Source organism: Symphodus melops (genome assembly GCF_947650265.1).
Source record: "Symphodus melops genome assembly, contig: scaffold_291, whole genome shotgun sequence".
Lineage (NCBI taxonomy): Eukaryota > Metazoa > Chordata > Actinopteri > Labriformes > Labridae > Symphodus > Symphodus melops.
The window spans coordinates 8,895-30,000 of NW_027636641.1; the positions used below are offsets into that span (position 1 = coordinate 8,895).

General features: G+C 47.3%; 2 protein-coding genes across 2 annotated transcripts; both read left to right on the forward strand.

Annotated features, from left to right (window-relative positions):
* Window positions 1–384: 384 nt before the first annotated feature.
* On the forward strand, window positions 385–20,573 carry LOC306819259 (E3 ubiquitin-protein ligase RNF123-like; the record flags this gene model as incomplete). Its single annotated transcript, XM_079373030.1, has 2 exons — window positions 385–659; window positions 20,452–20,573. Coding segments are annotated over 2 exons (382 nt in total), but the record flags the coding sequence as incomplete, so codon positions are not given.
* LOC306819258 (nuclear factor 7, brain-like) lies at window positions 12,470–15,508 on the forward strand. Its single transcript, XM_079373029.1, has one exon. The coding sequence runs from the start codon at window positions 13,237–13,239 to the stop codon at window positions 14,617–14,619; it is 1,383 nt and encodes a 460-aa protein (XP_079229155.1). The 5' UTR covers window positions 12,470–13,236; the 3' UTR covers window positions 14,620–15,508.
* Window positions 20,574–21,106: the final 533 nt, after the last annotated feature.

Consider the following 21,106-nt stretch of genomic DNA (forward strand, 5'->3'; position numbering starts at 1 on the left):
ATAAGGTGTCATGTCTCTTTAATAAGGTGTCATGTCTCTTTAATAAGGTGACATGTCTCTTTAATAAGGTGACATGTCTCTTTAATAAGGTGTCATGTCTTTTAATAAGGTGACATGTCTCTTTAATAAGGTTTAATAAGGTGTCATGTCTCTTTAATAAGGTGTCATGTCTCTTTAATAAGGTGTCATGTCTCTTTAATAAGGTGACATGTCTCTTTAATAAGGTGACATGTCTCTTTAATAAGGTGTCATGTCTCTTTAATAAGGTGTCATGTCTCTTTAATAAGGTTTAATAAGGTGACATGTCTCTTTAATAAGGTGTCATGTCTCTTTAATAAGGTGTCATGTCTCTTTAATAAGGTGACATGTGTTTCTCTTGTGAAGTGGTCACATGGTGTCTCCTCCTCTGATTGGTCCTCTCTCTCTGTCCTCCAGGATCTCTCGAGCTGCCTCCGTGCTGCTCTCTGACCCCTGCTTCCAGCTCCACTCCATCCAGCACCTGTTGGGAGAGGGCGGAGACTCCTCCAGCTCTTCAGCCGTCGTCACCTCCACCGCCCGCCCGGTCATCGGCTCGTTCGGGGCGAGCGTGGCGTCCCCGATCCCGACAGCAGCTGGAAGCACGGGCTCCACGGATCGCAAACACTTCTCCCTGCACGCCTGTGAGTGATGTCATCTGAGCGTCTCTTTATTCAGCTTGTTACCTCAGCGTTACATCAAAGCACCAACTTCCTGTTAGTCACTGCTTTAACAGACAGGCTACAACACACACACACATACACACACACACACACACACACACACACGCACACACACACACACGCACACAATCACACACAATCACACACAATCACACACAATCACACACACAAGCACAGCTAAAACGTGTGTGTGCAGCTCAAAGGCTAACTGTCCTGGAGTTGTCACCATGCTCCTCTGTTACCGTGGAAACAAAGGCTGTTTCCATGACCACCTTGGCTGGCATCATATGAAAGGATGTGCTCCGTCTGTCGAGGTCATGATGGCCCACCACATGACTCGCTCTCCTTCTGCATACATGTCTCAGGACCCTGTCTCCATGCTGTCACATGACCATCCTCTGTGAACATGAGTGTGTGTGTGACATGAGTGTGTGTGTGTGTGACATGAGTGTGTGTGTGTGACATGAGTGTGTGTGTGACATGAGTGTGTGACATGAGTGTGTGTGTGTGACATGAGTGTGTGTGTGTGACATGAGTGTGTGTGTGACATGAGTGTGTGTGTGTGACATGAGTGTGTGTGTGTGACATGAGTGTGTTTGTGACATGAGTGTGTGTGTGTGACATGAGTGTGTTTGTGACATGAGTGTGTGTGTGTGACATGAGTGTGTGTGTGTGACATGAGTGTGTTTGTGACATGAGTGTGTTTGTGACATGAGTGTGTGTGTGTGACATGAGTGTGTGTGTGACATGAGTGTGGTGTGTGACATGAGTGTGTTTGTGACATGAGTGCGTTTGTGACATGAGTGTGTGTGTGTGACATGAGTGTGTGTGTGACATGAGTGTGTGTGTGACATGAGTGTGTGTGTGACATGTGTGTGTGTGTGACATGAGTGTGTGTGTGTGACATGAGTGTGTTTGTGACATGAGTGTGTGTGTGACATGAGTGTGTGTTTGTGACATGAGTGTGTGTGTGACATGAGTGTGTGTGTGACATGAGTGTGTGTTTGTGACATGAGTGTGTGTGACATGAGTGTGTGTGTGTGACATGAGTGTGTTTGTGACATGAGTGTGTTTGTGACATGAGTGTGTGTGTGACATGAGTGTGTGTGTGACATGAGTGTGTGTTTGTGACATGAGTGTGTGTGTGACATGAGTGTGTGTGTGACATGAGTGTGTGTGACATGAGTGTGTGTGTGTGACATGAGTGTGTTTGTGACATGAGTGTGTGTTTGACATGAGTGTGTTTGTGACATGAGTGTGTTTGTGACATGAGTGTGTGTGTGACATGAGTGTGTTTGTGACATGAGTGTGTTTGTGACATGAGTGTGTGTGTGACATGAGTGTGTGTGTGACATGAGTGTGTTTGTGACATGAGTGTGTATGTGACATGAGTGTGTGTGTGACATGAGTGTGTGTGTGTGACATGAGTGTGTGTGACATGAGTGTGTGTGTGACATGAGTGTGTTTGTGACATGAGTGTGTTTGTGACATGAGTGTGTGTGTGACATGAGTGTGTTTGTGACATGAGTGTGTGTGTGACATGAGTGTGTGTGTGACATGAGTGTGTGTGTGACATGAGTGTGTTTGTGACATGAGTGTGTGTGTGACATGAGTGTGTGTGTGACATGAGTGTGTTTGTGACATGAGTGTGTTTGTGACATGAGTGTGTTTGTGACATGAGTGTGTGTGTGTGTGACATGAGTGTGTGTGTGACATGAGTGTGTATGTGACATGAGTGTGTGTGTGACATGAGTGTGTGTGTGACATGAGTGTGTATGTGACATGAGTGTGTGTGTGACATGAGTGTGTGTGTGACATGAGTGTGTTTGTGACATGAGTGTGTGTGTGACATGAGTGTGTGTTTGTGACATGAGTGTGTTTGTGACATGAGTGTGTGTGTGTGACATGAGTGTGTTTGTGACATGAGTGTGTGTGTGTGACATGAGTGTGTTTGTGACATGAGTGTGTGTGTGACATGAGTGTGTTTGTGACATGAGTGTGTTTGTGACATGAGTGTGTGTGTGACATGTGTGTGTTTGTGACATGAGTGTGTGTGTGTGACATGAGTGTGTGTGTGACATGAGTGTGTGTGTGACATGAGTGTGTTTGTGACATGAGTGTGTTTGTGACATGAGTGTGTGTGTGACATGAGTGTGTTTGTGACATGAGTGTGTGTGTGTGACATGAGTGTGTTTGTGACATGAGTGTGTTTGTGACATGAGTGTGTGACATGAGTGTGTGTGTGACGAGTGTGTGTTTGTGACATGAGTGTGTGTGTGACATGAGTGTGTGTTTTTGACATGAGTGTGTGTGTGTGACATGAGTGTGTTTGTGACATGAGTGTGTGTGTGACATGAGTGTGTGTGTGACATGAGTGTGTGTGTGTGACATGAGTGTGTGTGTGACATGAGTGTGTGTGTGTGACATGAGTGTGTGTGTGACATGAGTGTGTGTTTGTGACATGAGTGTGTTTGTGACATGAGTGTGTGTGTGACATGAGTGTGTGTGTGACATGAGTGTGTGTGTGACATGAGTGTGTGTGTGACATGAGTGTGTGACATGAGTGTGTGTGACGAGTGTGTGTTTGTGACATGAGTGTGTGTGTGACATGAGTGTGTGTGTGTGACATGAGTGTGTTTGTGACATGAGTGTGTGTGTGACATGAGTGTGTGTGTGACATGAGTGTGTTTGTGACATGAGTGTGTTTGTGACATGAGTGTGTGTGTGTGACATGAGTGTGTGTGTGACATGAGTGTGTTTGTGACATGAGTGTGTGTGTGACATGAGTGTGTTTGTGACATGAGTGTGTGTGTGACATGAGTGTGTGTGTGTGACATGAGTGTGTTTGTGACATGAGTGTGTTTGTGACATGAGTGTGTGTGTGACATGAGTGTGTTTGTGACATGAGTGTGTGTGTGACATGAGTGTGTTTGTGACATGAGTGTGTTTCTGACATGAGTGTGTGTGTGACATGAGTGTGTGACATGAGTGTGTGTGTGTGTGTGTGACATGAGTGTGTGTGTATGACATGAGTGTGTGTGTGACATGAGTGTGTTTGTGACATGAGTGTGTTTGTGACATGAGTGTGTGTGTGACATGAGTGTGTGTGTGACATGAGTGTGTGTGTGACATGAGTGTGTTTGTGACATGAGTGTGTGTGTGACATGAGTGTGTTTGTGACATGAGTGTGTGTGTGACATGAGTGTGTTTGTGACATGAGTGTGTGTGTGACATGAGTGTGTGTGTGACATGAGTGTGTGTGTGTGACATGAGTGTGTTTGTGACATGAGTGTGTGTGTGACATGAGTGTGTTTGTGACATGAGTGTGTGTGTGACATGAGTGTGTGTGTGACATGAGTGTGTTTGTGACATGAGTGTGTGTGTGACATGAGTGTGTGTGACATGAGTGTGTGTGTGACATGAGTGTGTGTGTGACATGAGTGTGTGTGTGTGACATGAGTGTGTTTGTGACATGAGTGTGTGTGTGACATGAGTGTGTGTGTGACATGAGTGTGTGTGTGACATGAGTGTGTGTGACATGAGTGTGTGTGTGACATGAGTGTGTTTGTGACATGAGTGTGTGTGTGACATGAGTGTGTGTTTGTGACATGAGTGTGTGTGTGTGACATGAGTGTGTGACATGAGTGTGTGTGTGACATGAGTGTGTGTTTGTGACATGAGTGTGTGTGTGACATGAGTGTGTGTTTGTGACATGAGTGTGTGTTTGTGACATGAGTGTGTGTGTGTGACATGAGTGTGTGTGTGTGACATGAGTGTGTGTGTGACATGAGTGTGTGTGTGTGACATGAGTGTGTGTATCTTCTGTAACAGATTAGTTGTTTGTGGAAGCAGGCGACTCCCTGCAGCCTTGAATATGTCAGCGTGTCTTTGGAGAGAGAGAGAGAGAGAGAGAGAGAGAGAGAGAGAGAGAGAGAGAGAGAGAGAGAGAGAGAGAGAGAGAGAGAGAGAGAGAGAGAGAGAGAGAGAGAGAGAGAGAGAGAGAGAGAGAGAGAGAGAGAGAGAGAGAGAGAGAGAGAGAGAGAGAGAGAGAGAGAGAGAGAGAGAGAGAGAGCACATGTCTGTCTCTCTGTCTCTCTCTCTCTCTCTCTCTCTCTCTCTCTCTCTCTTACAAACAGAGTGTTATGACGCAGCTCTTGGAGGGAAAGGGAAGCAACATTAAACCAGATGTTTTTGTTAAATAAAGTTATTTATTACAACAGAAGCAAAGTGAAAGGGCCAACGAGTGCTGCTCAAATCAACAACATCATAAAACCAAAGTATTCTAAATAAATTATTTACATACTAAATCTAAATAGTGAACCACACTAACTCACCAAATGGAACAACAAACAGCACCACTAATGTGAGTGTGTGTCAACAATAACACTAACGCCTGACCCAGCCAAAACCTAAACAAACAAAAGAGAAGAAACATGAACACACAGACAACACAACCAAGAGGCTGCAGCCCCACCACTGGCTGACCACCTTCTTTTAAAGTGTGTGGCTGCAGGACTGGCATGTTGTGCAGTGAGCGGCCGTCAGCTCTGGTCTTGCGGCTGAAGAGTCGAGCTGATTTGTCTCTTTTTCTCTGATGTGTTGTTTGATGAACCTTTGAACCTGGAGGCTTGTAATAAGTACTGCAGTTTTCACGATGTGCAGAATGATGAAGCCGAGCACGCAGAGAACACCTGCAGTGTCCGAGCATCACAACAAGCTAAGCTAGCGTAGCTGCCTGTTCAGCTGATGTGCACACCAAAGTTAGCCATGGAGTGCCTCAAGGATCAGTGCTTGGTCTGATTCTCTTTACATTATAGATGCTTCCTCTCGGTAGTATTATGAGAAAACACTGCATAAACTTTCATTGCTATGCAGACGATACTCAGCTCTACATATCAATGAAGCCAGAAGACACCAACCAGCTTCATAAACTAGAAGCCTCAAGGACATCAGGACCTGGATGACCAGAAACTTCTTACTGCTCAACTCAGACAAGACTGAAGTTCTAGTGATTGGACCTAAGAACCTTAGAGAGACTTTCTCTGCCGATATGACGGCCCTTAGTAGTATTAGCGTAGCCTCTAGTACCACTGACCTGCTGCTGGTACCTACAGTCTCTAAATGTCCTACAGGAGGTAGAGTCTGCAGTTATCAGACCTGCTGGTACCTACAGTCTCTAAACTACAGGAGGTAGAGTCTGCAGTTATCAGACCTGCTGGTACCTACAGTCTCTAAACTACAGGAGGTAGAGTCTGCAGTTATCAGACCTGCTGGTACCTACAGTCTCTAAACTACAGGTGGTAGAGTCTGCAGTTATCAGACCTGCTGGTACCTACAGTCTCTAAACTACAGGTGGTAGAGTCTGCAGTTATCAGACCTGCTGGTACCTACAGTCTCTAAACTACAGGAGGTAGAGTCTGCAGTTATCAGACCTGCTGGTACCTACAGTCTCTAAACTACAGGAGGTAGAGTCTGCAGTTATCAGACCTGCTGGTACCTACAGTCTCTAAACTACAGGAGGTAGAGTCTGCAGTTATCAGACCTGCTGGTACCTACAGTCTCTAAACTACAGGAGGTGGAGTCTGCAGTTATCAGACCTGCTGGTACCTACAGTCTCTAAACTACAGGAGGTAGAGTCTGCAGTTATCAGACCTGCTGGTACCTACAGTCTCTAAATGTACTACAGGAGGTAGAGTCTGCAGTTATCAGACCTGCTGGTACCTACAGTCTCTAAATGTACTACAGGAGGTGGAGTCTGCAGTTATCAGACCTGCTGGTACCTACAGTCTCTAAACTACAGGAGGTAGAGTCTGCAGTTATCAGACCTGCTGGTACCTACAGTCTCTAAATGTACTACAGGAGGTAGAGTCTGCAGTTATCAGACCTGCTGGTACCTACAGTCTCTAAACTACAGGAGGTAGAGTCTGCAGTTATCAGACCTGCTGGTACCTACAGTCTCTAAACTACAGGAGGTAGAGTCTGCAGTAATCAGACCTGCTGGTACCTACAGTCTCTAAACTACAGGAGGTAGAGTCTGCAGTTATCAGACCTGCTGGTACCTACAGTCTCTAAACTACAGGAGGTAGAGTCTGCAGTTATCAGACCTGCTGGTACCTACAGTCTCTAAACTACAGGTGGTAGAGTCTGCAGTTATCAGACCTGCTGGTACCTACAGTCTCTAAATGTACTACAGGAGGTAGAGTCTGCAGTTATCAGACCTGCTGGTACCTACAGTCTCTAAACTACAGGAGGTAGAGTCTGCAGTTATCAGACCTGCTGGTACCTACAGTCTCTAAACTACAGGAGGTAGAGTCTGCAGTTATCAGACCTGCTGGTACCTACAGTCTCTAAACTACAGGAGGTAGAGTCTGCAGTTATCAGACCTGCTGGTACCTACAGTCTCTAAACTACAGGAGGTAGAGTCTGCAGTTATCAGACCTGCTGGTACCTACAGTCTCTAAATGGACTACAGGAGGTAGAGTCTTCAGTCTCTGGAATCGTCTACCAGTCGGGGTCCGGGAGGCAGACACACAAGGTACTTTTAAGAATAGACTTCAATTGTAATATAGCCATCAGTAAGGTCCTTTACCTGCTTTATGTAAACATAACAATGAGCATGTTTACCTGCTCTTTGTTAATGTTAACAGACAAACAGTAAGCTCCTTTACCTGCTCTTTGTAAAGAGATAACACCTGTTATAAACTGACTTTATCCAAATAAAGATTGATTGAACTGAAAAGGAGTAAAGAAACAAACACCTGCAGCCTCAGAGTCGACGTTGTCAGATGAAGACGTGGCTCCTCCCTCACATGAAGGTGGTTCAGTTTAGAAAACACAGATGTTGCCTAAAAATGTGACGCGTCTGAAAGTGGACAAATCGACTTTTTTCATGATCTGCAAATTAACACACGAAGAATATGATGATTTTTGGGAGTGAGCAGATGTTGCCAAGTCAAACGACTGAGAGAGAAGGTTAAACTACGTCAGAGCCCAGATTCACCCTGTAGTGATTTACTCTCATGAGGACAATGTTGTTTTAATAGCATGTAAAATACTTTGAACAAATGATAAATGAGCCTGTGTAGTTCTTTTCTAGTCTTCTAGAAACAGCTGCACACGCTGACGATGAAGCTGAGGAACATCTCGGGGTTAAGTGACCCAGCGACTTGTTGTTCAATGAGCTGGGGATCGAACCCTGACCTTACACTTGAGAGATAACAACACGGCTTTTGAAGGATGAACAATATCATCAATTATCATCTTTGGCAAACTCCCCCGACAGATGGAGATATTATTTTATCATTATTGTGAATGGATTTCTCACAGCCTGACTTGTTCTTCAGAAGGAAGTTTCCCTTTAGTTTGAGTCTGAATGAATCATTGTTCTGTGGCTGGCCATTAAAGACACTCGACAGCACACAGTGAGTAAAGCTCGTCCTCACTCTGACCCGCAGGACCAAGTGAGGAGGAGTGTGCTGTTAATGAGTGGACGTGTGTGGCGTGGGAACACAGATGACCTTTGTACTCATACAGAGACTGTTTCTACAAACACATGCTCGCTCTTACAAGCTGGAGACAACAGGAGCTGATTATACCAAGACTAAGATGCTTGGAGCTAACGTCGGGTATTAGCTAATGCATAAAGACATCAACACGTGTGGACAGTGCTAAAAAGGACGCACACTTTGTCTTCCTTCTTGTCGATGGATTAGTCATGTTGACCCATTTGTTGGGATGCAATAAGTGGAGTCCATTCGCTGTGTCCTGAAATCTTAAATGTGTTCTTCATTATTAATGACAGCTGAAACTATAAGCAGGTCATCAGTTAGAAACGAGGCAGGCCTTTCTATTGGCTGTCTGTTGATTGCACCGTTCTTCACCACCATGTGTGTGATGATGGATGATAACGGAGCAAGTTTTTCTGCAGGCCCGCACGCTGTGCTTTATATTCACTTTGAGATTGGTGTGATTGGTCTTTCCTTTTTAAATTCCAATCACTGGCCAACTTAGCAGGCAGGGGCAGCGTCTCATTGGCTGCTACCCTTCCAGTGTTTCCTATACATAAACAATGCCTGGGCATCCAGGTATATTTCCATCATTCTGTGGGAAACCAAACACAGGACGCATTTACAAACCCTGTGGATTACCAGAGAGTAACTCAAGGCTGTGTTTGTTTTGTTGTGACAAATGTCCCGCCCCATGGACGACCTTGGAGGTGTTGACCTGTGGAAGTCCTCCATTGTTGCCCGTTGTTTGTTTTGTTTGTTTACTGTGTGACGAGGGGTCAGGAGTCAGCAGGACCTCTGATGAGGGGTCAGGAGTCAGCAGGACCTCTGATGAGGGGTCAGAGTCAGCAGGACCTCTGATGAGGGGTCAGGAGTGAGCAGGACCTCTGATGAGGGATCAGGAGTCAGCAGGACCTCTGACGAGGGGTCAGGAGTCAGCAGGACCTCTGATGTGGGGTCAGGAGTCAGCAGGACCTCTGATGAGGGGTCAGAGTCAGCAGGAGCTCTGATGAGGGGTCAGGAGTCAGCAGGACCTCTGAGGGGGGTCAGGAGTCAGCAGGACCTCCAGGAGATGTCGTCAGGAATTGGCTGGACCACTGAGAAAACATCAAGAGTTGGCTGAACGATTGAGGGAACGTCAGGAATCGGCCAGACCAAAGAGGAGACGTCAGGAGTCAGCCGGAGCGCCGAGGAGATGTCAGGAGTCAGCCGGACTGCTGACAGAAAATTGAACCCCCATTGAAGCCACACAGCAGGCCCAAGGGGCTGATGGAGCTCAGCAGGCATGGGCTACAAATGCAGCTCAGCAGACCCAGGTAAAGGGGACAGATGACCCTCAGCCAGTATAGGAACTGGTGGCAGATATCGCTCCGTTGGAACTGGTGGCAGCCACCGCTCTGCACAAACAGGAACAGGAAGCAGATGGCTCTCCACCAAAACTCGTGGCAGACGGCGCTCTGCAGGAACAGAATGCTGACGCCGCTCCCCTAGAACTGCTGGCAGACGGCACTCTGCAGGAACAGGATCAAGTCGGTGCTCCATCGGATCTGGAGGCAGACTGCGCACTGCAGAAACAGGAAGCAGATGCGGTCCACCGGAACTGGTGGAAGACGAGGCTCCGCATGAACAGAAACAGGAAACAGATGGTGCTCCACTGGCACTCATGGCAGACGGCACTCTGCAGGAACAGGAAGCAGATGGTGCTCCACCGGAACTGCTGGCAGACAGCGCTCTGCTGGATCAGGAACAGGGGGCAGAGGCTCTGAGGCACAGAGACACCAAAGTCTGGACTGCGGCTTGAGCTGAGGCGTGGGCTGCCGCATTGGCCAAGTCTTGAGTTGATGCCTTGGTTGAAGCTTGAGTAGAGGTCTTGGTTGGCTCAAGCCTCAACCAAGGCATCAACTCAAGCCTCAAACAAGACCTCAATTCAAGTCTCAACCAAGACCTCAACTCAAGCCTCAACCAAGGCATCAACTCAAGCCTCAACCAAGGTATCAACTTAAGCCTCAACCAAGGCATCAACTCAAGCCTCAACCAAGGCATCAACTCAAGTCTCAACCAAGACCTCAACTTAAGCCTCAACCAAGGCATCAACTCAAGCCTCAACCAAGGCATCAACTCAAGTCTCAACCAAGACCTCAACTCAAACCTCAACTAAGACCTCAACTCAAGTCTCAACCAAGGCATCAACTCAAGTCTCAACCAAGGAATCAACTCAAGTCTCAACCAAGACCTCAACTAAGACCTCAACTAAGACCTCAACTCAAGTCTCAACCAAGGGATCAACTCAGACCTCAACCAAGACCTCAACTCAGGCCTCAACCAAGGCATCAATTCAAGCCTTAAACAAGACCTCAATTCAAGTCTCAACCAAGACCTCAACTCAAGCCTCAACCAAGGCATCAACTCAAGCCTCAACCAAGGTATCAACTTAAGCCTCAACCAAGGCATCAACTCAAGCCTCAAACAAGACCTCAATTCAAGTCTCAACCAAGACCTCAACTCAAGCCTCAACCAAGGCATCAACTCAGGCCTCAACCAAGGTATCAACTTAAGCCTCAACCAAGGCATCAACTCAAGCCCTAACCAAGGCATCAACTCAGGTCTCAACCAAGACCTCAACTTAAGCCTCAACCAAGGCATCAACTCAAGCCTCAACCAAGGCATCAACTCAAGTCTAAACCAAGACCTCAACTCAAGCCTCAACTAAGACCTCAACTCAAGTCTCAACCAAAGGATCAACTCAGACCTCAACCAAGGCATCAACTCAAGCCTCAACCAAGACCTCAATTCAAGTCTCAACCAAGGCATCAACTCAAGCCTCAAACAAGACCTCAATTCAAGCCTCAACCAAGGAAGACAAGGCTCCGCATGAACAGAAACAGGAAACAGATGGTGCTCCACTGGCACTCATGGCAGACGGCACTCTGCAGGAACAGGAAGCAGATGGTGCTCCACCGGAACTGCTGGCAGACAGCGGCCTGCTGATCAGGAACAGGGGGCAGAGGCTCTGAGGCACAGAGACGCCAAAGTCTGGACTGCGGCTTGAGCTGAGGCGTGGGCTGCCGCATGGGCCAAGGCTTGAGTTGATGCCTTGGTTGAAGCTTGAGTTGAGGTCTTGGTTGGCTTAAGCCTCAACCAAGGCATCAACTCAAGCCTCAAACAAGACCTCAATTCAAGTCTCAACCAAGACCTCAACTCAGGCCTCAACCAAGGCATCAACTCAAGCCTCAACCAAGACCTCAATTCAAGTCTCAACCAAGACCTCAACTCAAGTCTCAACCAAGGGATCAACTCAAGTCTCAACCAAGACCTTAACTCAGGTCTCAACCAAGGCATCAACTCAAGCCTCAACCAAGACCTCAACTCAAGCCTCAACCAAGACCTCAACTCAAGTCTCAACCAAGACCTCAACTCAAGCCTCAACCAAGACTTCAACTCAGGCCTCAAACAAGACCTCAATTCAAGTCTCAACCAAGACCTCAACTCAGGCCTCAACCAAGACCTCAATTCAAGTCTCAACCAAGGCATCTACTCAGGCCTCAAACAAGACCTCAATTCAAGTCTCAACCAAGACCTCAACTCAGGCCTTAACCAAGACCTCAACTCAAGCCTCAACCAAGACCTCAACTCAGGCCTCAACCAAGACCTCAACTCAAGCCTCAACTAAGACCTCAACTCAAGTCTCAACCAAGGCATCAACTCAAGCCTCAACCAAGACCTCAACTCACGTCTCAATCAAGGCATCAACTCAAGCCTCAACCAAGACCTCAACTCAAGCCTCAACCAAGACCTCAACTCAAGCCTCAACTAAGACCTCAACTCAAGTCTCAACCAAGGGATCAACTCAGACCTCAACCAAGACCTCAACTCAGGCCTCAACCAAGGCATCAACTCAAGCCTCAAACAAGACCTCAATTCAAGTCTCAACCAAGGCATCAACTCAGGCCTCAACCAAGACCTCAACTCAAGCCTCAACCAAGACCTTAACTCAAGTCTCAAGCAAGGCATCAACTCAGGCCTCAACCAAGGGATCAACTCAGGCCTCAACCAAGACCTCAACTCAGGTCTCAACCAAGGCATCAACTCAGGCCTCAACCAAGACCTCAACTCAGGCCTCAACCAAGACCTCAATTCAAGTCTTAACAAGGACCTCAACTCAAGCCTCAACCAAGGCCTCAACTCAGGCCTTGGCCCATGCGGCAGCCCATGCCTCAGCTCAAGCCTCAGTCCAGACTGAAGCCAACCAAGCCATCAACTTGAGGCCTGAGTTGAGGTCTTGGTTGAGGCTTGAGTTGAGGTCTTGGTTGAGGCCTGAGTTGAGGTCTTGGTTGGGGCCTGAGTTGAGGTCTTGGTTTAGGCCTGAGTTGATGCCTTGGTTGAGGCCTGAGTCGATGCCTTGGTTGAGACTTGAGTTGAGGTTTTGGTTGAGGCCTGAGTTGAGGTTTTGGTTGAGGCCTGAGTTGAGGTCTTGGTTGAGGCTAGAGTTGGTATGACAAAACTGTCCCGAACCAAACCTTGGCTTTAGTGTGACCTATTCCCCTTTGTGGAAGCTGTGGCTCAGTTGGTAGAGTCATCGTCTCTCACCCGGAAGAGAGTTCAATCCCCTGCAGCGCCAAGTCCTATGTGTCCTTGGGCAAGACACTTACTTTTACAAAGTAACCTGCCATCAGTGTGTGAAAGTGGAGGTGTGACCTGATGTGTTGAAACTCTTTGAGGAGTCCATTTATTCCACTATCAATACCACCAACCTTTATCTAAGTTTTAGATTCTTACCATTGTCCATGATGATGTGAAACCCAAACTGACGCTGCAGCCTGCTGCACACAACCAGTGATCATATCCACAGATTATTAATAGAAACTGGAATGAAACACGAGCCTCTGTTATATGAGGAGAAGGACGCCATACCCCTGTGGCCAACAGGAAATAGTTTCACTCTGAAACAGCGAAAGTAAACTGCAGTCCCATAAATACGAGAGGATGGGACTGACTGCACTTTCTGTCTGCTAAACCTCTTCACTCAAAGTTAAATGGCTTTCAGGTCTGGGGAGGATCTCTGCTGCTCGGTCTGTCAGGACGTCTTCAAAGATCCTGTTGTTCTGACGTGTAGCCACAGCTTCTGCAGAGACTGTCTGCAGAGCTGGTGGAGATGGAGACCAACTCGAGAGTGTCCGGTTTGTAAGAGAAGATCTTCAAGGTCAAAACCTCCACATAACCTGGTCCTGAAGAACCTGTGTGAGGCCTTCTTACTGGAGAGAGATCAGAGACCTTCAGAGGACTTCTGCAGTCTGCACTCTGAGAAACTCAAACTCTTCTGTCTGGACCATCAGGAGCCGGTGTGTCTCGTCTGCAGAGACTCAGAGAGACACACCAACCACAGATTCAGACCCATCGATGAAGCTGCTTGTCAACATAAGAAGAAGCTGCAGGAGAGTCTGGAGCCCCTTGAGGAGAAGCTGAAGGTTTTCAATGAAGTTAAAGTGGAGTTTGATCAAACAGCAGGACACATCGAGGTCCAGGCCCGACACACAGAGAGGCTGATTAAGGAGCAGTTTCAGAAGCTTCACCTGTTTCTAAGAGAGGAAGAGGAGGCCAGGCTGTGTGCACTGAGGGAGGAAGAGGAGCAGAAGAGTCAGAGGATGAAGGAGGAGATGGAGGCTCTGAGCAGAGAGATAGCAGCTCTTTCACTCACAGTCAGAGACACAGAGGACGAGCTGAACGCTGAAGACGTCTCCTTCCTGCTAAGTTACCGAGCTGCAGTGGAAAGAGTCCAGCTGTGCCTCCTGGTGGAGGATCCACAGCTGCCCTCAGGAGCTCTGATAGACCAGGCCAAACACCTGGGCAACCTGAGCTTCAACATCTGGACCAAGATGAAGGACCTGGTCTCCTACAGTCCTGTGATTCTGGACCCAAACACTGCTCACCCTGAATTCATCCTGTCTGAAGATCTGAGCTGTGTGGGACAAGGACAGAGACAGCGGCTTCCTGATAATCCAGAGAGGTTTAAGATGTTCTGGTCTGTCATGGGCTCTGAGGGCTTTAACTCAGGGACTCACAGCTGGGACGTCCAGGTTGGAGACAATAAGACCTGGACCCTGGGTGTATTTGCAGAGTCTGTACCGAGGAAGAGAGACATAGAGTCTGGTTTCTTTGTAATAGATTTGTATGAAGGTAGATACACAGCGTGTCCACCATCAGTGCCAGAATGTCTTCTCTCAGTGAAGAGGCCGCTCTGGAGGATCCGAGTGAAGCTGGACTGGGACAGAGGACAGCTGTCCTTCTCTGATCCTGACACCAACACACACATACACACCTTCACACACACCTTCACTGAAAGGATGTTTCCATGCATTAGTAGTAATGACAAACTGAAGATATCGGTCCTGAAGGTCTGCGTGATAGTTAATATTTAACCTTTGTCACTCAGAGACAGGAAGGGTCGCCCTTCAACCTGAAGGTCTACATGGGGAACATTGTTGGGCGAGATACCGAACTCTGAATTAGAAACAGACCGTTTAGTTCGTCCCTTTTCTTCTTCAATGACCATAGATCAGTGACAGCTGACATGTTTTGATCACTGCTTAGTGAAATGCCATCTTTCGTTCTGTGTGAGCGCCCCCTGGTGGCAGAATGTACGTCCTGTGTGTTTAAATCTAGTTGGTGCATGCTCCTGATAATAACACAAAGCAGAAGGCTTCTCGTCCCTCAGCGATGGATTGTGTCGATGTTTGATTGAATAGATAGGCTAGCTTTAACGCTCGCTGGGTTTAGCAGACGGTGGAGGTTGCAGCTTTACGTTTTGATCTCTTCAGACTCAACACTGAGGGTACGAGGCCGAGCTCATCATTTAGGCCTCTCATTTCTGCGGGGCCTAAACAGGCTCAGAGACATTTATCAGATGTGTCGGTACTTTTGAAATGTGTGACTCAAATAAAAGTTGTTGCTGTTGAACACCAGTCTGAGTTTCATGTTGCCACTGTAACCTTGCTTCAGTGTTTCTCAGAGCTCCTGATAGATTCACGTTGGGTCTTTATGAATAATATAACAAAGAGTTTGCTCAAAACCAGCTCATGTCTCGAGTTAGCTTGTGGTATAAACAGGTTAAGATTGATTGATTGATACAACACACAAGGTTTCATCTACATTGAGCACATTTAAGGAAGTATCAAGTCAAGACAAATAAAAAAGCCCTCAAACGTGGACGCACTCCTTCCAAAGGCTTTCATTCAATCCCGCTCAAACTTGGTCGCTACACAGAGGAGACTTTAAACGAAGTCAGCGTCTTCCTCCTTCAAAATAAAACCCAGTCTTCTCCTAAAGTGAAGCTGCTCCATTGTCCCTTCAAAATAAAACTCAAGAGGAGAAAGCTGCTTCTAAAACCAGGCTGAACCTTGTGTTGTCTTTTACCTGTGGAGTTGGTCTACTTCCTGTTGGACAGGAAGCTGACTAACACCGGCAGTTAGCTTGTGCTAGCGTGCATTAGCTTACGGTGTAGCGACGAACAGTAAACGTACACACTATGTCCTGCAGAGGGCGGAGCTTCTGGGGGTGATGAGTCCAGGAGGAGGGGCCACGTTTGGATGTTGTGTTTATATTTTTACTGATTCCACCTTTAATGATGAAAATGTGTGTTCTTAAATCAACATGTGGTCAAATGTGCATGTTTCGCTAAGAAATAGGTAATTGACCTCCAGTTGACGCTAGAATTAGACTGACCCAAAAAACATAAGACTCGTTTTCCCATCGAGCCCCCTTTGTCTAAACAAGAGGAGCTCTCTCTCTCTCCCTCTCTCTCTCTCTCTCTCTCTCTCTCTCTCTCTCTCTCTCTCTCTCTCTCTCTCTCTCTCTCTCTCTCTCTCTCTCTCCCCCTCCCCCCCCTCCATGTCCCTTCACATATATTGTGTAGTGATTGGAAGCTCTCACTGCACACCAACATGGCAGCTTTCCAGCAAGCCAATATCACACAGCCCCTGAAACAGGATCCGTCTGATTGCAGGAGGGGACGGGGTGGAGGGAGAAAATGGAAAGACCAATCGAAAGCCATCAAGTGAGAGTGTGAAAGTTAAAGGGTGGAAGAGAACGAGGCAGCGAGAGGGAGGCAAATAAATGGGGCAAAGGGGGAGAGAAAGTCTAATGAAAGCAGGGGAAGAAGAATGTTTCTGACTTGCTGCTATTTTCAGCCCTCAGTTAATTAGCTAATGAGCTTCATGAAGACATAAAAGGAGAGTGATGGTAAATATGTCCTTACCAGTTTACCCCCTGACTCGGTTCATCATGGCCGTGATGTAGTAGGCGGGCTTTATGCAGTTTCTTTGCACATATTTCATTGTAAATTAACAGATGAATTCAAACATGACCTGATGAGGCCGATCATTCATCTTTAGGGGAGGAAGATTGTCTGAGCATGAGGTCCTTCAGGAGTACTGTAGATAGTCATCCTCAGTGTCTCCCTGTGGTCACACTGCTGCATAGTCCTAACATGTTGCCGTCCTGAAAGCTGTTTGTGCTGCTGATACATCAGCTCATCTGTAAACAGATTCTCTTCCTCAGGTTGCTTTCACCCGGTCGTCATGACTACGGTCAACAACAAGGTCATTTTATCAGGGATGGAGGTGTAGCAGGGAGAATCACTCCCATGATTCCCCGCCAGCCTCAATGTCATCTTTTATTATTGTTTTCCTAGACAGCCCCCTGGTGGGGAACTTTACATACTGCACCTTTAACACACTCTCAGCTGACCAGTCCAAAGTCATATCCACCTGATGACATCACACGTCGACCTTTGTTACTGTTCCTGTGATCTTGTAGTTCTTCCTGTGATCTTGTAGTTCTCTGTGATCTTGTAGTTCTCCTGTGATCTTGTAGTTCTCTGTGATCTTGTAGTTCTTCCTGTGATCTTGTAGTTCTCTGTGATCTTGTAGTTCTCTGTGATCTTGTAGTTCTTCCTGTGATCTTGTAGTTCTTCCTGTGATCTTGTAGTTCTTCCTGTGATCTTGTAGTTCTCCCTGTGATCTTGTAGTTCTTCCTGTGATCTTGTAGTTCTTCCTGTGATCTTGTAGTTCTCTGTGATCTTGTAGTTCTTCCTGTGATCTTGTAGTTCTCTGTGATCTTGTAGTTCTTCCTGTGATCTTGTAGTTCTCCCTGTGATCTTGTAGTTCTTCCTGTGATCTTGTAGTTCTCCCTGTGATCTTGTAGTTCTTCCTGTGATCTTGTAGTTCTCCCTGTGATCTTGTAGTTCTTCCTGTGATCTTGTAGTTCTTCCTGTGATCTTGTAGTTCTTCCTGTGATCTTGTAGTTCTTCCTGTGATCTTGTAGTTCTTCCTGTGATCTTGTAGTTCTCCCTGTGATCTTGTAGTTCTTCCTGTGATCTTGTAGTTCTTCCTGTGATCTTGTAGTTCTTCCTGTGATCTTGTAGTTCTTCCTGTAATCTTGTAGTTCTCTTGTTATATTGTACAGCTGCTAATGGCTGAGCTTATACTTAAGACGAAATAAAAGCATATAAAGCTTTAAGAAATGGAAATTTAAACGTGATTAAAAATGTGACTTTTCAGTTTTTTTGTTTGAAAGTGTAATAAAACAAACTAAAGAGAAAGGTGCTGAAATAATTATAAAGGCCTGACATGAGTTAGTCATAAAACATTATTTTGTCATTCGACCTTTTTATTGATCAGTGATTCAAAGAAGTTCTTCTGCTGACTGTTTTCCTTTTTGTTTTCACTCGTGTGTATTTGAACAGCGCTCTGTTAATCAGTGAACACTGAGGACACATCCACAGCAGTGAAGGATTCATTAGGTCAGAGTTAAAGTTAGTCTGGAGAGAAGAAGAGCAGCTGTTTGCCTCGCTGACATCATGAACACAATCTGTGTCACATGATCCCACTTTGTATTCTGGGAGTTCACTGATGGCCTCTTTGCTTGTTGACTGTCTGAGCTGCTCGTGCACATTTAAAAACTCCCTGACTCATGAAATACTCCAGGTACAAAAGATGATTGTACATCTATCTGTCCTCCTTCTTCTTCCATCCTCCTGTTGGTTAAATCTCTCCTTCATTCACTCATGCTAAGCCTACATTAGCATAATGGTGTCTGATAGAGCTGCATGAGGCCGAGGAACAAACCAGTGGGTTGCTAAATTGAAACCGGAGCGTATGGGTGATGGATGATGTCACTTGCAGCAGTGTCCTGGTTTGTGTCACGGAGCTGGCTGTCCTCGCTGGGTGACTGATGCCTCCCATACGCTGAAGGAGACGCCACCTTGGACACTCTCTCAGACAGCACTTCAGGACAACGAGCTGACACAAAGACTTCCTGTTGGAAGTATTTTCCCTCATGCTCCTGAAATCACCGAAGAAAACAAGCGAACACACGTGACGTGCTTTGTGTTGAAGCTGTCAGAGAAGTGGGCGGGCACCTGTGGGATCCTTTCGTCATGACGAAGCTTTGAATGTGCCGAGTCACAACGAAGACGATATTCATCTGATCAACAGCAGGAGGTCATGATGCCTTACAGAGCAGATCCTCCACCCACACATGAGACAGCTCCTGTTTTAGTTAGTTCTGCTTGACTCAAGATGTTTCTGTTTCCTGCAGCCAATGAGAGCGCAGCAGGTGAGTTTAGGATACAGCTCAGTGATTGGAGGAGATTCAAAGCGGTGAATATGACGGACGTGGACGTAGAAACTCTAATCAGAGTGAGGAGAAACAGCGAGAGGAGAAAGCTGCTTCTAAAAGCAGGCTGAACCTTGGGTTGGACGTGGAGCTGCTCTACTTCCTGTTTGAACAGGAAGCTGAGTAACACTGGCTAACCTTCTTTTGTGTTTTCTGCTCACCTCTCATCTACACTCCAAGAAGGTTTGTGAACCTTCTTCCTTCATGTGTGCACCTTCACAGAAGTGACACAAACAGATTGTGATGGATTGTTTTGGAGGTGTGGTTCATCCCGAGCTCAGCGTCTGAGCGCCGGCTCCACATCCTCCCTCTCGTCCACCGCGTGCATGAAGTGGGCTCTCATCAGGGTTATTCCATTTCCTGTCCTTTCACTGCTGAGCGGTTGTGGTTGTGTGAAAGCTGAGTGCTGCTGGATGTGTTTGTTGTGTTTGCTTTGATAGCAGCTGTGATTGGCTGATTCTCTGCGTTGTGTCATCGGAGGAGCGTGACCTCCTTTTATCGCTCTGCTTGATGCTTCAGCTGTAACAGGATCTCTGAGTGTTCACCACATGTCTTCTGTAGTCTTCCCTGTCTAACAGCAGCTGCACACAAAGGGGGGTTGGACTTCCCAGATATGGATCAGTGTGGTTCTGTTGGTGCTGATGGGAGACATTCCTGTCTTCACAGGACGTCGTGTGTCCTCTGAGCTCATGTGACTCATTCCTAGTTAGTATTTTAAAAACCTGTTCGAGACCCGCCAGCCCGTGTCCACGGCGTGTTCTTAACATGCACGATTAAGCACACAGTAGCTCATGTGATCACGACCATGTTAACCACTTCAAGGTCCAACCAGCACCACAACCTGCACACCTGTCAGACCACCACAATCTACACACCTGTCAGACCACCACAACCTGCACACCTGTCAGACCACCACAACCTACACACCTGTAAGACCACCACAACCTACACACCTGTCAGAGCACCACAACCTACACACCTGTCAGAGCACCACAACCTACACACCTGTCAGACCACCACAACCTACACACCTGTCAGACCACCACAACCTACACACCTGTCAGACCACCACAACCTACACACCTGTCAGACCACCACAACCTACACACCTGTCAGACCACCACAACCTACACACCTGTCAGACCACCACAACCTACACACCTGTCAGACCACCACAACCTACACACCTGTCAGACCACCACAACCTACACACCTGTCAGACCACCACAACCTGCACACCTGTCAGACCAGCAGCAGGTCGGTCCTCCCAGAGATCTCTATGAGAGCTCCGCCCCCTGATAGACAACCACACACTCAGTTAGTTCACTTTGTACAGCTGTTTGTTATGAACCTGTGGAAGACAGTCCAGAAAACTCACTGCCCACCAAACAGTGGGACACTGGGACAGTGGGACACTGGGACACTGGGACAGTGGGACACTGGGACACTGGGACAGTAGGACACTGGGACAGTAGGACACTGGGACAGTGGGACAGTAGGACACTGGGACACTGGGACACTGGGACAGTGGGAGGTTTGTCCTGGAGAGACGGTAACTGTGTGTTTCCTCCCCACAGATACAGACTACATCAGCGAGGAGGAGAAACAGAAGGTGGAGCTGATGTTGGCCTTCCTCACTGAAGAGTCCAAACAGGCTGCAGCCAGCACAGCTGTAAGTACCTGAGGACACCTGCACAGCTTCCTGCTGTCCTCACTGGGACATGTCCAAGGCTCAGTGAGCTGATGTCTCAGGGAGCTCACACGACAGGAAACCCCCCCCCCCCCACGTTTCAAACACTGCTCAGGTCTTTGTGCTGGTTTTAGAAAGACACAGTCTCAGTAGTGTGGTCTCAACACTGACGGCCGGGACAGACATGCAAGACGAGGACGGACACAGCTCAGGACAGACATGCAAGACGAGGACGGACACAGCTCAGGACAGACATGCAAGACGAGGACGGACACAGCTCAGGACAGACATGCAAGACGAGGACGGACACAGCTCAGGACAGACATGCAAGACCAGGACGGACACAGCTCAGGACAGACATGCAAGACCAGGACGGACACAGCTCAGGACAGACATGCAAGACGAGGACGGACACAGCTCAGGACAGACATGCAAGACCAGGACGGACACAGCTCAGGACAGACATGCAAGACCAGGACGGACACAGCTCAGGACAGACATGCAAGACGAGGACGGACACAGCTCAGGACAGACATGCAAGA